At 38.5% G+C, this 14568-nt stretch overlaps 1 protein-coding gene across 5 annotated transcripts; it reads right to left on the reverse strand.

The window, feature by feature from the left end:
* Positions 1-4885: 4885 nt before the first annotated feature.
* LOC121980557 (probable potassium transporter 11) lies at positions 4886-10321 on the reverse strand. 5 transcript variants are annotated; one of them, XM_042532648.1, is made up of 10 exons: positions 9549-10321; positions 8788-9013; positions 7950-8195; positions 7506-7556; positions 7088-7348; positions 6927-6979; positions 6738-6852; positions 6530-6621; positions 6403-6447; positions 6105-6267 (listed from the first exon to the last, which is right to left on the reverse strand). In XM_042532648.1, the coding sequence occupies exons 1-10, from the start codon at positions 9666-9668 to the stop codon at positions 6253-6255; spliced, it is 1224 nt and encodes a 407-aa protein (XP_042388582.1). In that variant the 5' UTR covers positions 9669-10321; the 3' UTR covers positions 6105-6252. The 5 variants fall into 5 exon arrangements, with proteins under 5 accessions (XP_042388579.1, XP_042388578.1, XP_042388580.1 ...); XM_042532647.1 differs by having other exon boundaries at positions 6530-6657; positions 9549-10319; XM_042532645.1 differs by having other exon boundaries at positions 4886-6267; positions 6403-6621; positions 9549-10318.
* Between the last annotated feature and the right edge of the window lie 4247 nt (positions 10322-14568).

The following is a 14568-nucleotide window of genomic DNA, read 5'->3' on the forward strand; positions in this document are numbered from 1 at the left end:
CAGATTCCTTATACACATTCTATAGGGTCTATCATGTATGTCATGTTTTGTACTTGCCCAGATGTCTCATATGCATTAAGCATGACGAGCAGATACCAGTCAGATCGAGGTAAAGGTCACTAGACATCTATCAAGAATATTCTTAAGTACTTAAGAAGAATTCAAGATTATTTCTTAACCTTTGGAGGCGATGAAGAGCTTGCTGTAAAGGGTTACACCGATGCTAGCTTCCAAACTAACAAGGATGACTTCAGATTATAGTAGGGTATGAATTTTGCTTAAATGGTGGTGCTGTGAGGTAAAAGAGTTTAAAGAAAGACACAGTCACTGATTTTACAACAAAGGCCGAGTACATTGCTGCTTTAGCTGCAACAAAAGAGGCTCTATTATGATAACAATGGAGCTATTACACAGGCTAAGGAACCTCGCTCTGATCAGCAATCCAAACACATACTACTATGATTCCATCTCATTCGAGAGATCATCGATAGAGGAGATGTGAAGATGTGAAGAGTATCGACCGATGCTAACACTATGGATCCCTTGACCAAGACTTTGGCATAGAGAAAGCATGATGGTCATACTAGGTCAATGGGTTTTAAATATCTCAGTGATTGACACTAGTGATAATGAGATATTATTAGTATTAGCCCTAGTACCAATTATGAGATAATTGATATGGTATTATTGTATCATATTTCATTATTAATAAAAGGAAAAGTTTGTTATTATATTAATTTCAGTTCAGTGCCGAATGAATAAGTATAATAATGTTCTAGGGTAGTAGGTTTATAGTCTGTAATATATCAATTGGTTGAATTTATAGTGGGATATTCTAGATATACATAGAATATTACTCTTAACTATTCCTAATCAAGCATTAATATACAAGGATAATTTTAATGTGCTGAGACTAGCATGTAGGTCAACGGATGACTTAATCTCATAAGTCATGAATATGAGATATCACTCGACACATAGGTATATATTAGAGAATATGTATTGAATTGACTCACCATCAGAATGTTTTATGGATCATTATATGAGTGTCATAAACATTCTCATATGACTATTAGTATGAATAGTTCTTAGACCTGAAGTTATTACTGTTCCGTACATAAGGTGTTATGTACTTTGGTATTGTCAAATGCCACCTGTAATAGGATGGACTATAAAGTTGATCATTGGGTATGCACTGAATTATGTGAAGAGATGTGAGTGATGTAGATGGGATTTATCCCTTCTATATAACAGAAGTGATATCTATTATATGATCAATATGAGATATTGAGTTTATCAAGGACACAAAAAAAATTTGGTCATGCTCAAATGAGTTAATATGAGATGTTGAGCTTATTTATTTTGAGTGTGTCTACTTAGAGATCAAGAAACACAAAGATTGATAAGAGGATTATACGGTCTATTCCTCATTGATCAATCTAGATATCAAGGATAGAGGGATTGAGTCATACAAGATAATAGACACGGATAAATTAAGTCGGATCTTGACTTTCTCATCACTTGGGTAGAAATGATGCATTGCTAGATGTCACTCATTACTTATGTATCACAAATATTAATTTAGATACATTTCTAATGTTACGAAAACCTATTAGGTCACACATAAAGAACAAGTTAAATTAGAGATGGGTTCATATTTAGTTTGACTAACATATGATGAAACAAGAGACTATTAGGTTAGACTCAACCTTGATATCTCAGTGATTGGCACTAGTATTAGTGGAAGATTGTTAGTATTAGCCCTAAGAGTCAATCATGCAATGAATTAGACTCATGGAGTCAATTTGGATTGATAAGGATTAATGAGTTAGACTGATTGGGTGAACTCAAATTCATTAAGGAAGATGAATGGTCAATTTTGAACCATTGGATTGAATGATCAATTTTGAACCATTGGAGTGAAGAGAAGAAGACCAAAGGGCAAAATTGTTTGGTTATCATTAGATGGATATAAATATGAATTATGAATGGAATTTTCATAGATAAAAACTTGTTGTGTCCATTGAGCTTCCTCCTTTTCCTATTCTTCTTCTTTGGCCGAAATATCCTTGGTGGGTTGCTAGCACAACCAAAGAGTGTAGACTTTGGGAGCTTTGGGCAAGAACTTAAGAGTTATTCAATGAGCATCAGTAACCTCCTTCATGCCCTAAAGCTCTCGTTACATAAGAGGAGAGAGTTGAACATAAAGTCAACTCATCTTGGCACCAGCCGAGTGGTCTATGCATCAGTCGACTGGTATAGTCATTGGACACAACTAAGGCACTCTGCAGAATCCAAGATTCTGCTAACGGCTTCTACCAGTCGATTGATCTTTGTAACCATCAGGCACAGAATGATTCTATGCTCTCGTGAATTTAGACCAGTTGACTGGTCTCAGTACCAATCGGCTGATACCTTACATTCACTCACACTCATCCTTTCCTAAGTCACCCTTGAAGCTCTCTTCCTTGGCCTTCGTTCCTAAGATGCACTCAAGCCCATAGCTCCTCTCCATGCCATCCTTCACATTGCCTTGAAGTCCACTTCTCTTGGCTCCACTTCATTGCCTCTCATCCGGCATTCTCTCAAATGTACCATCCTTCACCGTCTTAAGGACCCGAGCCCTAGGATGAGCTTTTCCCACAACTTGGCCGCACTAAGTTACTCATGTGTTTCACTAAGTCCTTCATGACTTAAACACATATCAAACGCATATGAAAGTCTAATTTATACGCTTTGACATACACATCAAAACAATGATCGTGCCCGATCAACCTAGGTCAATTGCACCAACATTCTCTCCCTTTTTGATGTGTGGTAATATGTTTAAGTTAGAAACAAATAACAACTTGAAATTATAAGCAAAATGTAAACATGAAATGTAAATCCAAGCTCCCCCTTAACATATGCTCTATCAATTTAATTTTCAAGTTATTTACATAAATATGGGGAAATATAAGTTTCTAACTTAAACTTTTCCCATTTCTCCCCCTTTGACTCCATAAAAAAGATTGTGTCAAACAATTATGCATACCATGACATCAAATATGGACTAAGTTACCCAAAATCAACTTCTGAAAGTGCTGGAAATCAGCTTCCAATCAACTGGTAACTGATGTAGTCGACTGGTACAATGCTATCTGAATTTTAACTTTCTAAAGCCAACTTTAGAAATACATAGAAAATTTTTAAAAATTCAAAAAATCATGAAATTTTGAAAACATATTTCTTTTAATATCCTCTAACTAGGAAAAATATATCTTCATGAAAAGTCAATCTATTTTTGAAGTTTTGATAAATACTCAAAAACCTTAAAAACATTTAATTGTATATCAATTTAAAACCTAGTTTTGAATTCATATGTTTCAAAATAACTACAACACTGTAAATGAAATATAGAATTATTTTCAAATCATTTAAAATGTCTAACTATGATATATGGGTAAGAAGTTCTAATTACATCGTTGGTACAGGATTTTATCTCTTGATGCGTAAAATAGTTACGAATTTAGAGAGTCAGGCCGATCTTAGCGCGATCAGTATGTTCATGCCTCTAGCTGTATCCACTCAAGCACAACTATTGTCCATTTCATGAGCACAATTGGAGTCTCTTAAAATCACATGCTTACAGTGCTAGCTACCATACATATATATAAGTTAAGATAAAACCCTAACTTTTAGGATTATCTTGTCAGATAAGATCTGTTCACTGCCGCTAAGTCTTATCTAATAAGACTTTTTAAAATATGACCAAGTCTTATTTAATATAAAAAAGGTAGATCCACTACCTTAATGACCCCTTAGTGTCGGCTCCACTGATATGAAGGAAGATAAATGTAGGTACATAAACGTTAGGTACGTAGTGGGGTACATCTTAGGTCGTCAGTTCCTGAGAATCGAACCTAGTTATTACGTCAAAGATATCATGCGTCCACCATATGCGCTACACCCTATGGACAAGTCTTATCTAATAAAAAATATGGAACTGTCACATCAGCGGCCCCCTAGAGTCGATCTTACGGATATGGATGGAGGTAAATGCAAGTACATAGTTAAAAGTGCATGGTCGGAAAGCTAACTCCAGGTAATGACACATTGAGGATCGAATCCTAGACCTCTCGGTCACGAAACCATGCGCCTTCAACTGATAAAATCTTATCTAATAAGATTTTATAATATGTGGTAAAGTCTTATCTGAGAAGACTTTATTTAATAACATGGTCAAATCTTATCTACTAAAATATTATCTAATAACGTAGGTTTTATTTGGTTTGGATTTATTTTAAAAACTAAATAAATATTAGATTAACTATTAATCTAATAAGTATAAGATTTAATTAAATTAACATATTAATAGTATGATCTAATTAGATTAAAGTGGGATTTGATTTTATTCCCAAGACTTGTATCATTCCACTGGGACTGAGTTAAGAAAGAGCTTTGATGAATCATTTCAACTCTCCTTGACGTTTGCTCCCTTGTATGCAAACCGGACCACACCTTCACCTCAACAAAGTGCGATGTTCTGGTATCTTTGTTCTTTATTTTTTTAAAATTTTTTATTAGTAAATATAAATTTTCTTTCGAAATAGAAACATATACAATGATTGATTGTGTAGTTTATCACAAAACTCTGCCTAACACAACAGAAAATGAAAAGACCTACTCAACATGAGCCAACTAAACTTTGCTCAACAAATACTTTGGGACTCAGGATTTAACAAAACTAATATCGTATACACCTGCCTTCTTTAATCCCATTTTGCTTACATTTGAATAAGTTCTAAAACACATCAATGACGAGAAGACTTTATCATGAATACGCTCTTCTTTCTAAAGCACTTCTCATCAAAGACCAACTTAAAGACACTTGAGCGAAGGTGCAACTCTAGGCAATTTTTCTCATACATTTCTTTTTCTTCAAGAGCTGCGGAATTCCAAAATCGTTTCATATTTTGATTTTCAATAAGAAAACTAGAAATAAGAACTGAACAAAGATTGATCTGCAGCCAATTCCAGCTTCCTGGTGCATAGACAAGGTTTGCAATAATGGCACCAACAGTCAAGGTTTACAAGGTAGAGAAACTCTAAGCATGATCCAAGTTCTAGGCACTTCCACTAATCTTTACTGACTCAGCGTTCCCTTGCATGCTATCAGAATTGCTCGAGTCATTCGCATAATTAGTTCTAATGAAAACCATCGACTTAGAACATAGACATGGAATTATATATAAACCATCTGTCCCACATTCAACAGGCTTTCATGAGGAACATTGAAAATCACACTGTCCTCCCTGCAGATCCTCCGGAGAAGAGCATATATGTAATCAATGGCAATCTTCTTTATAAGCGTAGACTCCCGACGAGCTTTGACAATTGTATTTCCAAGAATGTGCACCACCCCTGCCTCCTTGCATTTGTTCAGGAATGCCAATTCGTTATCAGTCGCACCACTTGTCTGACCTGACGACCTCAACAGGCTACTTCCCTGAGATTGAGCAGGATGGATAAGATCATAAGAAGATGCATAGCTGATATCCACATTAGAAGAAAGCGGTCTCTCATTGCTGTTCTCCATGGTCGTTATGTCTGTTAGTGACATTCCCGTCTGCTGTGTAGGCAGGCTGTACTCTGAATCTGTGTATCCTTCCATCATGCTTTCTAGTCGAACAAAGAGAGAGAGGCTATCGAACAACATCTTTTCAAAGTCATCATCCTTCTTGTGGAGATCTTTGTATCCATATCTTGCAACACAGCGAAACATATGGAAATTTTTCAGCCCAATCCTTTTCACTAGGAACCGCTCTTCAGTTGGCACAGTGTAGACTGGGAGGTACTTGATACAAACAAAAACAACTACCGAATGGATAGCAGGAAGGTTGGTGATGAAATGGGAAAAAATGCGTGGCACACCACTTGCTAGCTCAGTGTACACAAAACCTATTCCGGGAACACGGACTAACCTAAGGCTTGGCCCGAGACCTAGTATCCAGGCCATAGACACTTTACTATGTGACTCGAATTCGTATTGTTTAACTGTGCCATAGTGCCAAACGTACATTATTATGAGAAATGTTGCAGCAATAGCAAGAGGTACCCAACCGCCTTGACCTATCTTAAACAGCACAGCAGATAAGTAAGGAAGCTCCACCAACAAAGACAGAGCAGTGAAGATACAGACTAGGAGCCAATGGCTTCGCCAGACCAACAACATGATCGGGATCATAAGGAATGTTGTCACCACCATAACTATCACAACTGCAGTTCCTGATATCGATGAGAAAGAAAGTTCTCAATGTTCAAGTAAATGATATCCCACCTTGATTTGTGAATCCAACAGGCAACGATGACCTTTGAATCCAGTAAGAAGCTGAACATTAATCAAAGTTTGAGCAAACTTACCATATGCATTTCCAATCTGACTTTGGTTTTTGAATCCAGCAGTAACTGCTATACATGCAATCATAAGAACCCAATTGATATCTGGAATATATATGTGACCAAGAAACTTCTTAGATGTGTGCACAACCTTGACTTTCGGAAAGCAACCCAGCGCAAGAGCTTGTTTGATTATTGAAAATGTTGCAGATATGGTAGCTTGACTAGCAATGATTGCCGCTGCTGTTGCCACAATAAACATGGGCCAATAAATACTATCTATAAAAACAAAACATGTCACAATGGTCACCTGAAATAAAAGAGAAGATAAGAGAATGGTATATTGAAGGTCAACAAACCTGGAATTGCTCGGTAGAATGCATCAGAAACATGGTCTCTGTTGCCAACAAGATATGCAGCTTGCCCGATGTATGCCAAAAGAAGACAAGGAAACACAATTGTAGTAAAAGCTATCTGCAAGGAAATATGATATCAGTACAAAAGGTATTGAGAAATATTGGCCATGATTATCATAGAATCCTATTAACCTGAATAGCTAGTACAGGGAAATGAGACAGGTCAGCAAATAACGCTTCTGTTCCTGCAGAACAAAATCAGGCAGAGAAGTTAATAATTTGTATTCGAAATAACATAAGAAAGTATATACTATCTAGCACCATTATCATATGTGAATATCAATAGAAGCAACCTGTTATACTGAGAAAAATCCCTCCTAGTGATATCCAACTGTCACGTTTCCCTCGCCTAAAATATCGAAAGATGTAAACAGGATTGAAAGCCTTCAGGACTGAGGAATCATACTTCCATATGTTCAGAGCACCAATACTCCCAATAAACAAAAACCAGACGAGCACAACAGGAGCAAAAAGCCAACCAACTCTATCAGTACCCAAATGTTGCATACTAAACAACCCAATCAATATGATGACCGCAACTAGAACAACGACATCTGAAACATCGACGAGGGAAAAACAATTATGCATGTGCAATGACGATTTTGGCAGTAAAAAGTACAGCAATGTATTAATCTCAGAGAAACCATTAAACAACTAAGTTATACAGAGATCCTTTGTGAACCTTTTGAAAATCTCAAGGTTGCAATTTACCATTGCTCAATTTTGGATGGTTAACCTTTATGCCGCCTGAGGCAGATAGAACTGCAACAAAAACATGGTACACATTAGATTCCATATGTTGTAACAAAATGCCCTTTCAGTGTTCTACTTTTTTTATTTGTAGGAGAGAGCTACTGGACCTTGTGACCTGAAACATCATTATCTTTCTAAAAACACCCAGAAGATGCACATAGTGAACAGGTGTTGTTTCATGTGCAAAGACCAAAAAAAAGGAAAAAAGAGAAGCCTGCTTTTCAATAGGAAATTATGAGCAGCTAAAGGGACTTGGCAAAATATGTGAAGAGGTAGAAGATCATTGCATCAAGTGATAAGAAGACAAGTAGGAATAAATAATTTGACAAATAGTTGTTTTAGTAGCAAATGAATCGGGAAAAATATTTTGGCACTAGAAAATGTGATCTTGAAATAGCTCACCTGAGATGACAGGTGTGAGAATCCCATCACCAATTGCCATACATGTCCCAACAAGGACAAGAATAAGGAGAGCGTTTTTTTTATATCTATGAGACTCTAACCATCTCTTGACTTTTGCAGCTAGTGTGTTCTCCTCAAATGTATGACGACTGTAAGTTGTAAGTTGTTCATCAGTCCTATGTTGGTTTGGAATGGTATGAACTTTTGCATGCCGGCAAAGCAACGAATAAAGTGCAAAGGTACCACCTGCATGTGAAAACAAATTTTTTTTGTAGTTACTAAAGATATACAAAGGCCACTCAAAGCACTGAGTTACTAAAGCATAGTAACAAATCCCAAGATAACATTCCTTTTTTCATATGCATTCTTTGAGGTGAAATAGCATTTCAGGATAGCATAGTTCAAAAATCAATGGTGGACTTTACATTGGCAATTAAATCCTGCCAATGTAAGACAATTCTGCATCTTACATGGCATAACAGTTATAAAGGAAGACAAGTTTTCATACAAAGCTTACAAGTGGACTAAAGCTTCTGAAAGGAGGGTCAACTGTCTATGATTTGAAGTCAGTCACCAACAAAATAGAAGTGTAATATCAGGAATAGAGATGGGAAACGGCCCAAGGGCACACACAAAATTTATGGAGTTATGAACATCCACTTTAAAGAGCCCCTCATGAGACTAGTATTTGTTTATTTAAGGTGATGTTTGCATTTTGATGAACATATGCTTGCAGGACTTATGTCAACAATTCATAAAAAAAAAAAAAAAAAAAACAATGCAACTCTTGCTAATTCATATAGAAATTTCATTACTATAAGATTGAGAAATAGCTTACCTTGACCATTATCATTTGCTCTCAGTACTATGAGAACATATTTAAGAAGGGGAATTAATGTGAGTGTATATATGATCAAAGAAAGAGCTCCAATTACATCTTCTGGATCATCAATACCATGAGGGAAAGTATTATAGAACACATAAAGCGGGGATGTTCCCAAATCTCCAAATACAATCCCAAGACTCTGAAATGCAAGTCGTGTTACCAAAATAACAGAGGATTTCTGCACAAAAAATATATCATATAAGCAGATTAGAATGATAAAATTAAGAGAACGAACTTAATAAAATCAAGAAAACTAGTAACCAAGAACAGCTACAGATGCTATGAATCTAGATCATTTTGTCCCTTTTCTAAAACAAAAGCAAGGAAAAGAGAGTACTCTGCTTTTTCCCGCTTTCAGAGAAAATTGTCAATCTCTCAATAACGTTAACAGAAGAAAGATGAGAAAGTTATTGTACATTGGGGCGTTGCCCATCTTTCTTTCTTCAAACAGAATTTGCCCAAAAGCCGATCAAATTCAACAGAACAATAAATTCTCAAAGCTGAAGGAAAAATAAATAAATAAATAAACTGAAGCACCTGGGTAAGCGATTCCATACATTTTAAACATGGTATATGACAGAATATTAAGAATAATTACTTGTTATAGCATATCTCCATAGAAATGGTATAGAAATACATAAGTGCATATTTTCAGATGAAACCAGTCCTCCGTGAGGCATGAAAATCCGGATCAATTTAAACTTAAAGCATACCTTTTCTTTGTACATATTCCTAATCCTGCCAGCCTCTTCATCCATAGGTTGATCAAGACTCTGATCCAATTCCCACATGCTGCCCTTGTTAGTCTCTTCATCTTCAGAGACAGATGCCATGAAACACCACTACTTTCTTCAAAACAACTCAGTTTCCTGATCTTTATGATTTCAACTAAGATGCGTACCAAAACCAGGACCTCAATCTCCGAATCCAGCAAACAACGGAACCGCAGAAAAACATACGAAGCAAATTAAGAAAAAGAGAGCACTTTCCTCACTCGAGCTCCAATTGAGGTGCCCAAGGAAGCTTTTACCGGATCACTCCCCTCAAATACTGCTCTAACTCAGCAACCAAGTGGTGAAATCAACAGAGCTCAGCGATTATCAACTTCCCCCCAACGAAATACAATTTCCGCATCAAAACGGCAACCAATTTCAAAGATTCCTCTCCGGAACGTGTCAAAAGCCAAGCTTGGCAGCCAGCTCCTTAAAAGAGGACGAAGAACGTACACGCGAGAGGCGGCGACGACCGGAGAGGGGTCGATGGAGCAAAAGGCGAACTATTGGCAAGCCCCAGGTGCTCGAAATTGGACGGATTTGGAATCGAGGAAGGATAAAGTCGGCGCAGGCTGGTGGGGACTCGAGGGAAGAGAGAGAGAGAGAGAGAGAGAGAGAGGCGGAGAGGGATTCCTCCGCCGTTGGCTAGGACCTCTCCAAAGTTATATCGCCAGACAGGAAGAAAAGATGGGACTTATGTGATATTTTAATTCTTCCCGTGACTAACGTGTGGAATCTATGTACATAAGTAGATCTTGTTCAACAATTTTTTTTATATTTATTATTATTATTATTGCTTTTTGTTTTCTACTCCTACCAGTTGGAGTACACGATGTAGCAAATATTCCCCAGACAAATGTCACGTGTACTTACAAATATCAAAAATATAAATATCTACAAAGATATCATCACATAGTGTACAGGTCGCATGATATCAAGGGGTTTGACTGCGAGATTGTTATTCATCGGGCAAAAGTCTATTATGCTCCGCCCAGCGTCCCCATTAATATGTCTTAAGATGATCAAAGGAGATAAATCATGATAAATAAAAGATATACAGATGGGAGGATGAGTTATACATCTCACTAGTCCGGGATTCAGCCCTTCATTTGTTAGGAAAAAATATCATCTACTTACCATCCATCTTAGTTAATCTCATAGTATATACACTAAAGGCATCTTTAAAAAAAATCAAAAGAGCATCCTTCTAAATATTTTATTTCAAAAATATTCTTACTTCCCCACTATTATAGTAGTTATGACTAGCTATTACAATGTATAGATGTTATGAGATAGCTATTGTAGTATGAGAGAATAAAAAAAATTCAAAAGAGCATCTTCCGAATATTTTATTTCAAGAGTATTCTTACTTCCAATACTATTATAACAGTTTTGGCTAGCTATTACAATGTGTAGAAGTTATGAGATAGCGATTATAGTATAAGAGAATGTGAAACATTTTCTCATTTAGTTAATAGTCATCCTCCCCTACCACTCATTTAGAGAGAAGCTCTCCCTTCTATCTAGAGATAAGCCAATAGGAATAGGGGGAGGAGGGCTCTCATTAATGAACTCTAGTCGATAGCGGTTGGAGGAAGTAGCCTCTCCGGTAGGGGAGGGATGAGACCTCCCTCGTCGAGGGAGGCATACTGGAAACTCCACTGTCGATGACGACAGTGGAGGTGGAGAGGTTGTGGGAGCACAAACTCGTTGGGAAAGAAAGAGGCGGCCTCTGATGAGGCTTCGGCCTCACTACCGAAGTCTGGACTACCCTATCTAGAGCAAGGGCTCCAACCAATGCTCTCTTATTACTGTTGAGGATGTTGTTGTCGCAGGTACTATACGGTGGAGATGAAGAGTTCCTCACAAGGATGAGATCACAAAACCGAGGATACTTGTGTTGGGTTTAGCACGACATAGACCTTCTTCAAGGTCAGACTTTCATTTTGTTAGCTAGATTGCCGAGCACAAATAATGGAGAGCACCTCTCTAGCTGGAAACTGTTGGTGCAATCGACCTCCAAGGTTTTAATGTCAGACAAATATGTTTAAGTATGTTTAAGTATGGAGCTTGATCTAGGGAAGTCCTAGTTGTAGGTTAGGCAAGGGAAGTCCAAGTTGGAGGCTAGGCAAGGAGAGAAATCTCGGGATATCGTGGAAGCCAGGTGGATAGGTCTGGAGGACTTGATCCCTGGGTAGCCGAATACTGAGTCCTAGTTGTAGGCTAGGTAAGGGAAATCTCAGTATATCGTGGAAGTCAGGTGGATAGGTCTAGAGGACTTGATCCCTGGGTAGCCGAATACTGAGTCTTGGTGAGTGAAGCCAAGTGGAGAAAATCCTAGGGGGTGGTAACCTTAGGTAACGAGAAGTCTTGGAGAAGTGAACTCCAAGCAAGGTTGATCAGATGGTTTCTGGTCGACCGCGCGCGGTCGACCGGACCAGCGGATCTCAGTAAATCTAAGTTTAGGTTTACCATTGTATTCTGTATTACTATTATTGCTGTTGACTAATGTAGTATTGCAGGAAAAGTCTTAGTGGATCGGACGATCAGACACTGAGCAGGCAAAAGTCCAAACAGGTCTGGAGGACCAATGTTTGGCAGGTAAGTTGAGGTATGCAACTGGAGGAGCGATAGTGAGGTCGGGTTCCCGAAGGGACCAACCTTAGGTCATTGATCCAACTGAAGAAACCGGGAAGGTTTCAAAAGTTGAGATCAAGACAGTACTACTGTCTTACATATTATTCCTGCTTTATATTATTCCTCTAACATCTGTTTTGCAGGAGACTTTTTGTCTAATACTGTTTTGCAGATTTGAGCTGATCGGTCGACCGAATAGTAGGATCGGTCGACCAAACCAAGCAGAATCAGCACAGAAATTAGATCAGATCATAACTGAGTCCAAGTCGGATCATAGCCTGATCGGTTGACTGAACCGTAAGATCGGTCGACCGAATCATAGTGACTCAGCACAGGACAGATCATCAGCACCGATCAGCAGCAAAGGAAAAGAAGCTGAACGGTCGACCGAACCTAGGGATCAGTCGACCGATCCAATCAATATTAAAGGTGCAATAAATGTTGATCTCGGCAAATCAAGACGAACAAGGAAGGAAGTTGATCAGTCGACCGAAAAGTTGGTTCGGTCGACCGAACCCTTAAAGACCAATTAATGCCAGAGATTCGAGACAGCGTCAGACTCCAGCTGGAGGGGGTCGAAGATGGTTCGGTCGACTGAACAGAGGGATCGGTCGACCAAACCTCCAGTACTCCTATAAAATCAGGCTCGAAGACAGAGAAAAGTGAACAACTCTCTGATCAAAAATCTTGTTCTGCAAATGATTCGTCTTCATCAGCTCAGCAAGCTACTGCATCCGGAAGTACCGACCTAAGCTTCATCTACAATTTACTTGTCGGTATATTTTAATTTAAGCTTACATTGTAATTTCATTTAAGCAAGATAGTAGGTTGTTACTATCTAGCTCCATTGTATGATCTGTTGGAGCAATCTAGGTGCCCTAGGTTTTGATGTTTGGACAAAGATTTAAGTTAGGTTTATTGTTGTATTTGATATGCATTGTGAGTGTGCAGGATACAGGTACAACAAGGAAAGTCCAAGGGTGAGTCTTGGCGGTGTAAGTCCAAGCATGTAGTCTTGGCAACGTAAGTCCAAGTGTGATCTTAGCAAAGGAGGAAAGTCCAAGGATGAGTCTTGGCGGTGTAAGTCCAAGCATGTAGTCTTGGCAACGTAAGTCCAAGTGTGGCTTGGCAATGGATGAAGTCCTGGAGGCGCGACCTCTTGGTAAAATAAGACCTGACAACAATAACAAGGCCGATGGAAGCTCCAGAAGGCAAGACGTGAAGGATGGGGAGGCATCCGAGGGACGCAAGGCTGATGGAGGAGGCTAGAAGGCTAGGTCTAGGTTGGTCGGGCGAAAACGAGTGCTGAGTGAATGTACTCGAGGTAAAATCCTAAAATTAGGGATGTGAATGTGCTGAGTGAACAGGGAAGGAAGCTGATCGGTCGATCGAAAAGTTGGTTCGGTCGACCGAACCCTTAAAGACCAATTAATGCCAGAGATTCGAGCCAGCGTCAGACTCCAGCTGGAGGGGGTCGAAGATGGTTCGGTCGATTGAACAGAGGGATCGGTAGACCAAACCTCCAGTACTCCTATAAAATCAGGCTCGAAGACAGAGAAAAGTGAACAACTCTCTGATCAAAAATCCTGTTCTGCAAATGATTCGTCTTCATCAACTCAGCAAGCTACTGCATCCGGAAGTTCCGACCTAAGCTTCATCTACAATTTACTTGTCGGTATATTTTAATTTAAGCTTGCATTGTAATTTCATTTAAGCAAGATAGTAGGTTGTTACTATCTAGCTCCATTGTATGATCTACTTCTTTCCGAAGGATTTCGGAAAGAAGAGTTATAGTGTTTTTGCCCATCGGTGCGGTCAAGGACCGCGGGCCTTCGAGTAGGAGTCGAGCTAGGCTCGGAACGAAGTAAAAGACCTTGTCTCCTTTCTTATTTCCGCTGCACGACTTTGGTTTCAAAAGGTTAAAGAAAAAGTTTTAAACGCGCAATATTCACCCCCCCTCTATCGCTCCAAACAATCTATCAATTGGTATCAGAGCCTCGTTAGCTCTGAAAGTTCTTAACCGATTTTCAAAGCATTTTGAAAACTTTTTCTTTTCTTTTAGTATATTTTTCCTATCTCTATTTATCTCGCATTGCTAATCCCAAGACGCAAGTCTTGGAAATTTGTTTTATATTTTTTTCTTGTAAGAATGTCGACATCATATCAAGAAGGAAGAAGCATCTACGAACCTCCACTGTACGATCAAGTTTATTTCAATATCTGGAGATGAATGATGGAATCTTTCAATGGAAGTGAGAGTTTTGACAATTGGATCACATTGAGACAATCTTCTCGGAACCCACAAGCAAACATAAAAGTAATA

This window comes from Zingiber officinale, chromosome 5A, assembly GCF_018446385.1.
Source record: "Zingiber officinale cultivar Zhangliang chromosome 5A, Zo_v1.1, whole genome shotgun sequence".
NCBI lineage: Eukaryota > Viridiplantae > Streptophyta > Magnoliopsida > Zingiberales > Zingiberaceae > Zingiber > Zingiber officinale.

Coding starts and splice junctions, on each gene's coding strand:
- LOC121980557 (XM_042532644.1), bottom strand. CDS start 9,668: ATGGCATCTGTCTCTGAAGATGAAGAGACTAACAAGGGCAGCATGTGG. Junction 7,557..7,949: donor TCTCACACCTGTCATCTCAG/GTGAGCTATTTC, acceptor TTTTTGTTGCAG/TTCTATCTGCCTCAGGCGGC. Junction 6,268..6,402: donor TCAGATTGGAAATGCATATG/GTAAGTTTGCTC, acceptor CATCGATATCAG/GAACTGCAGTTGTGATAGTT.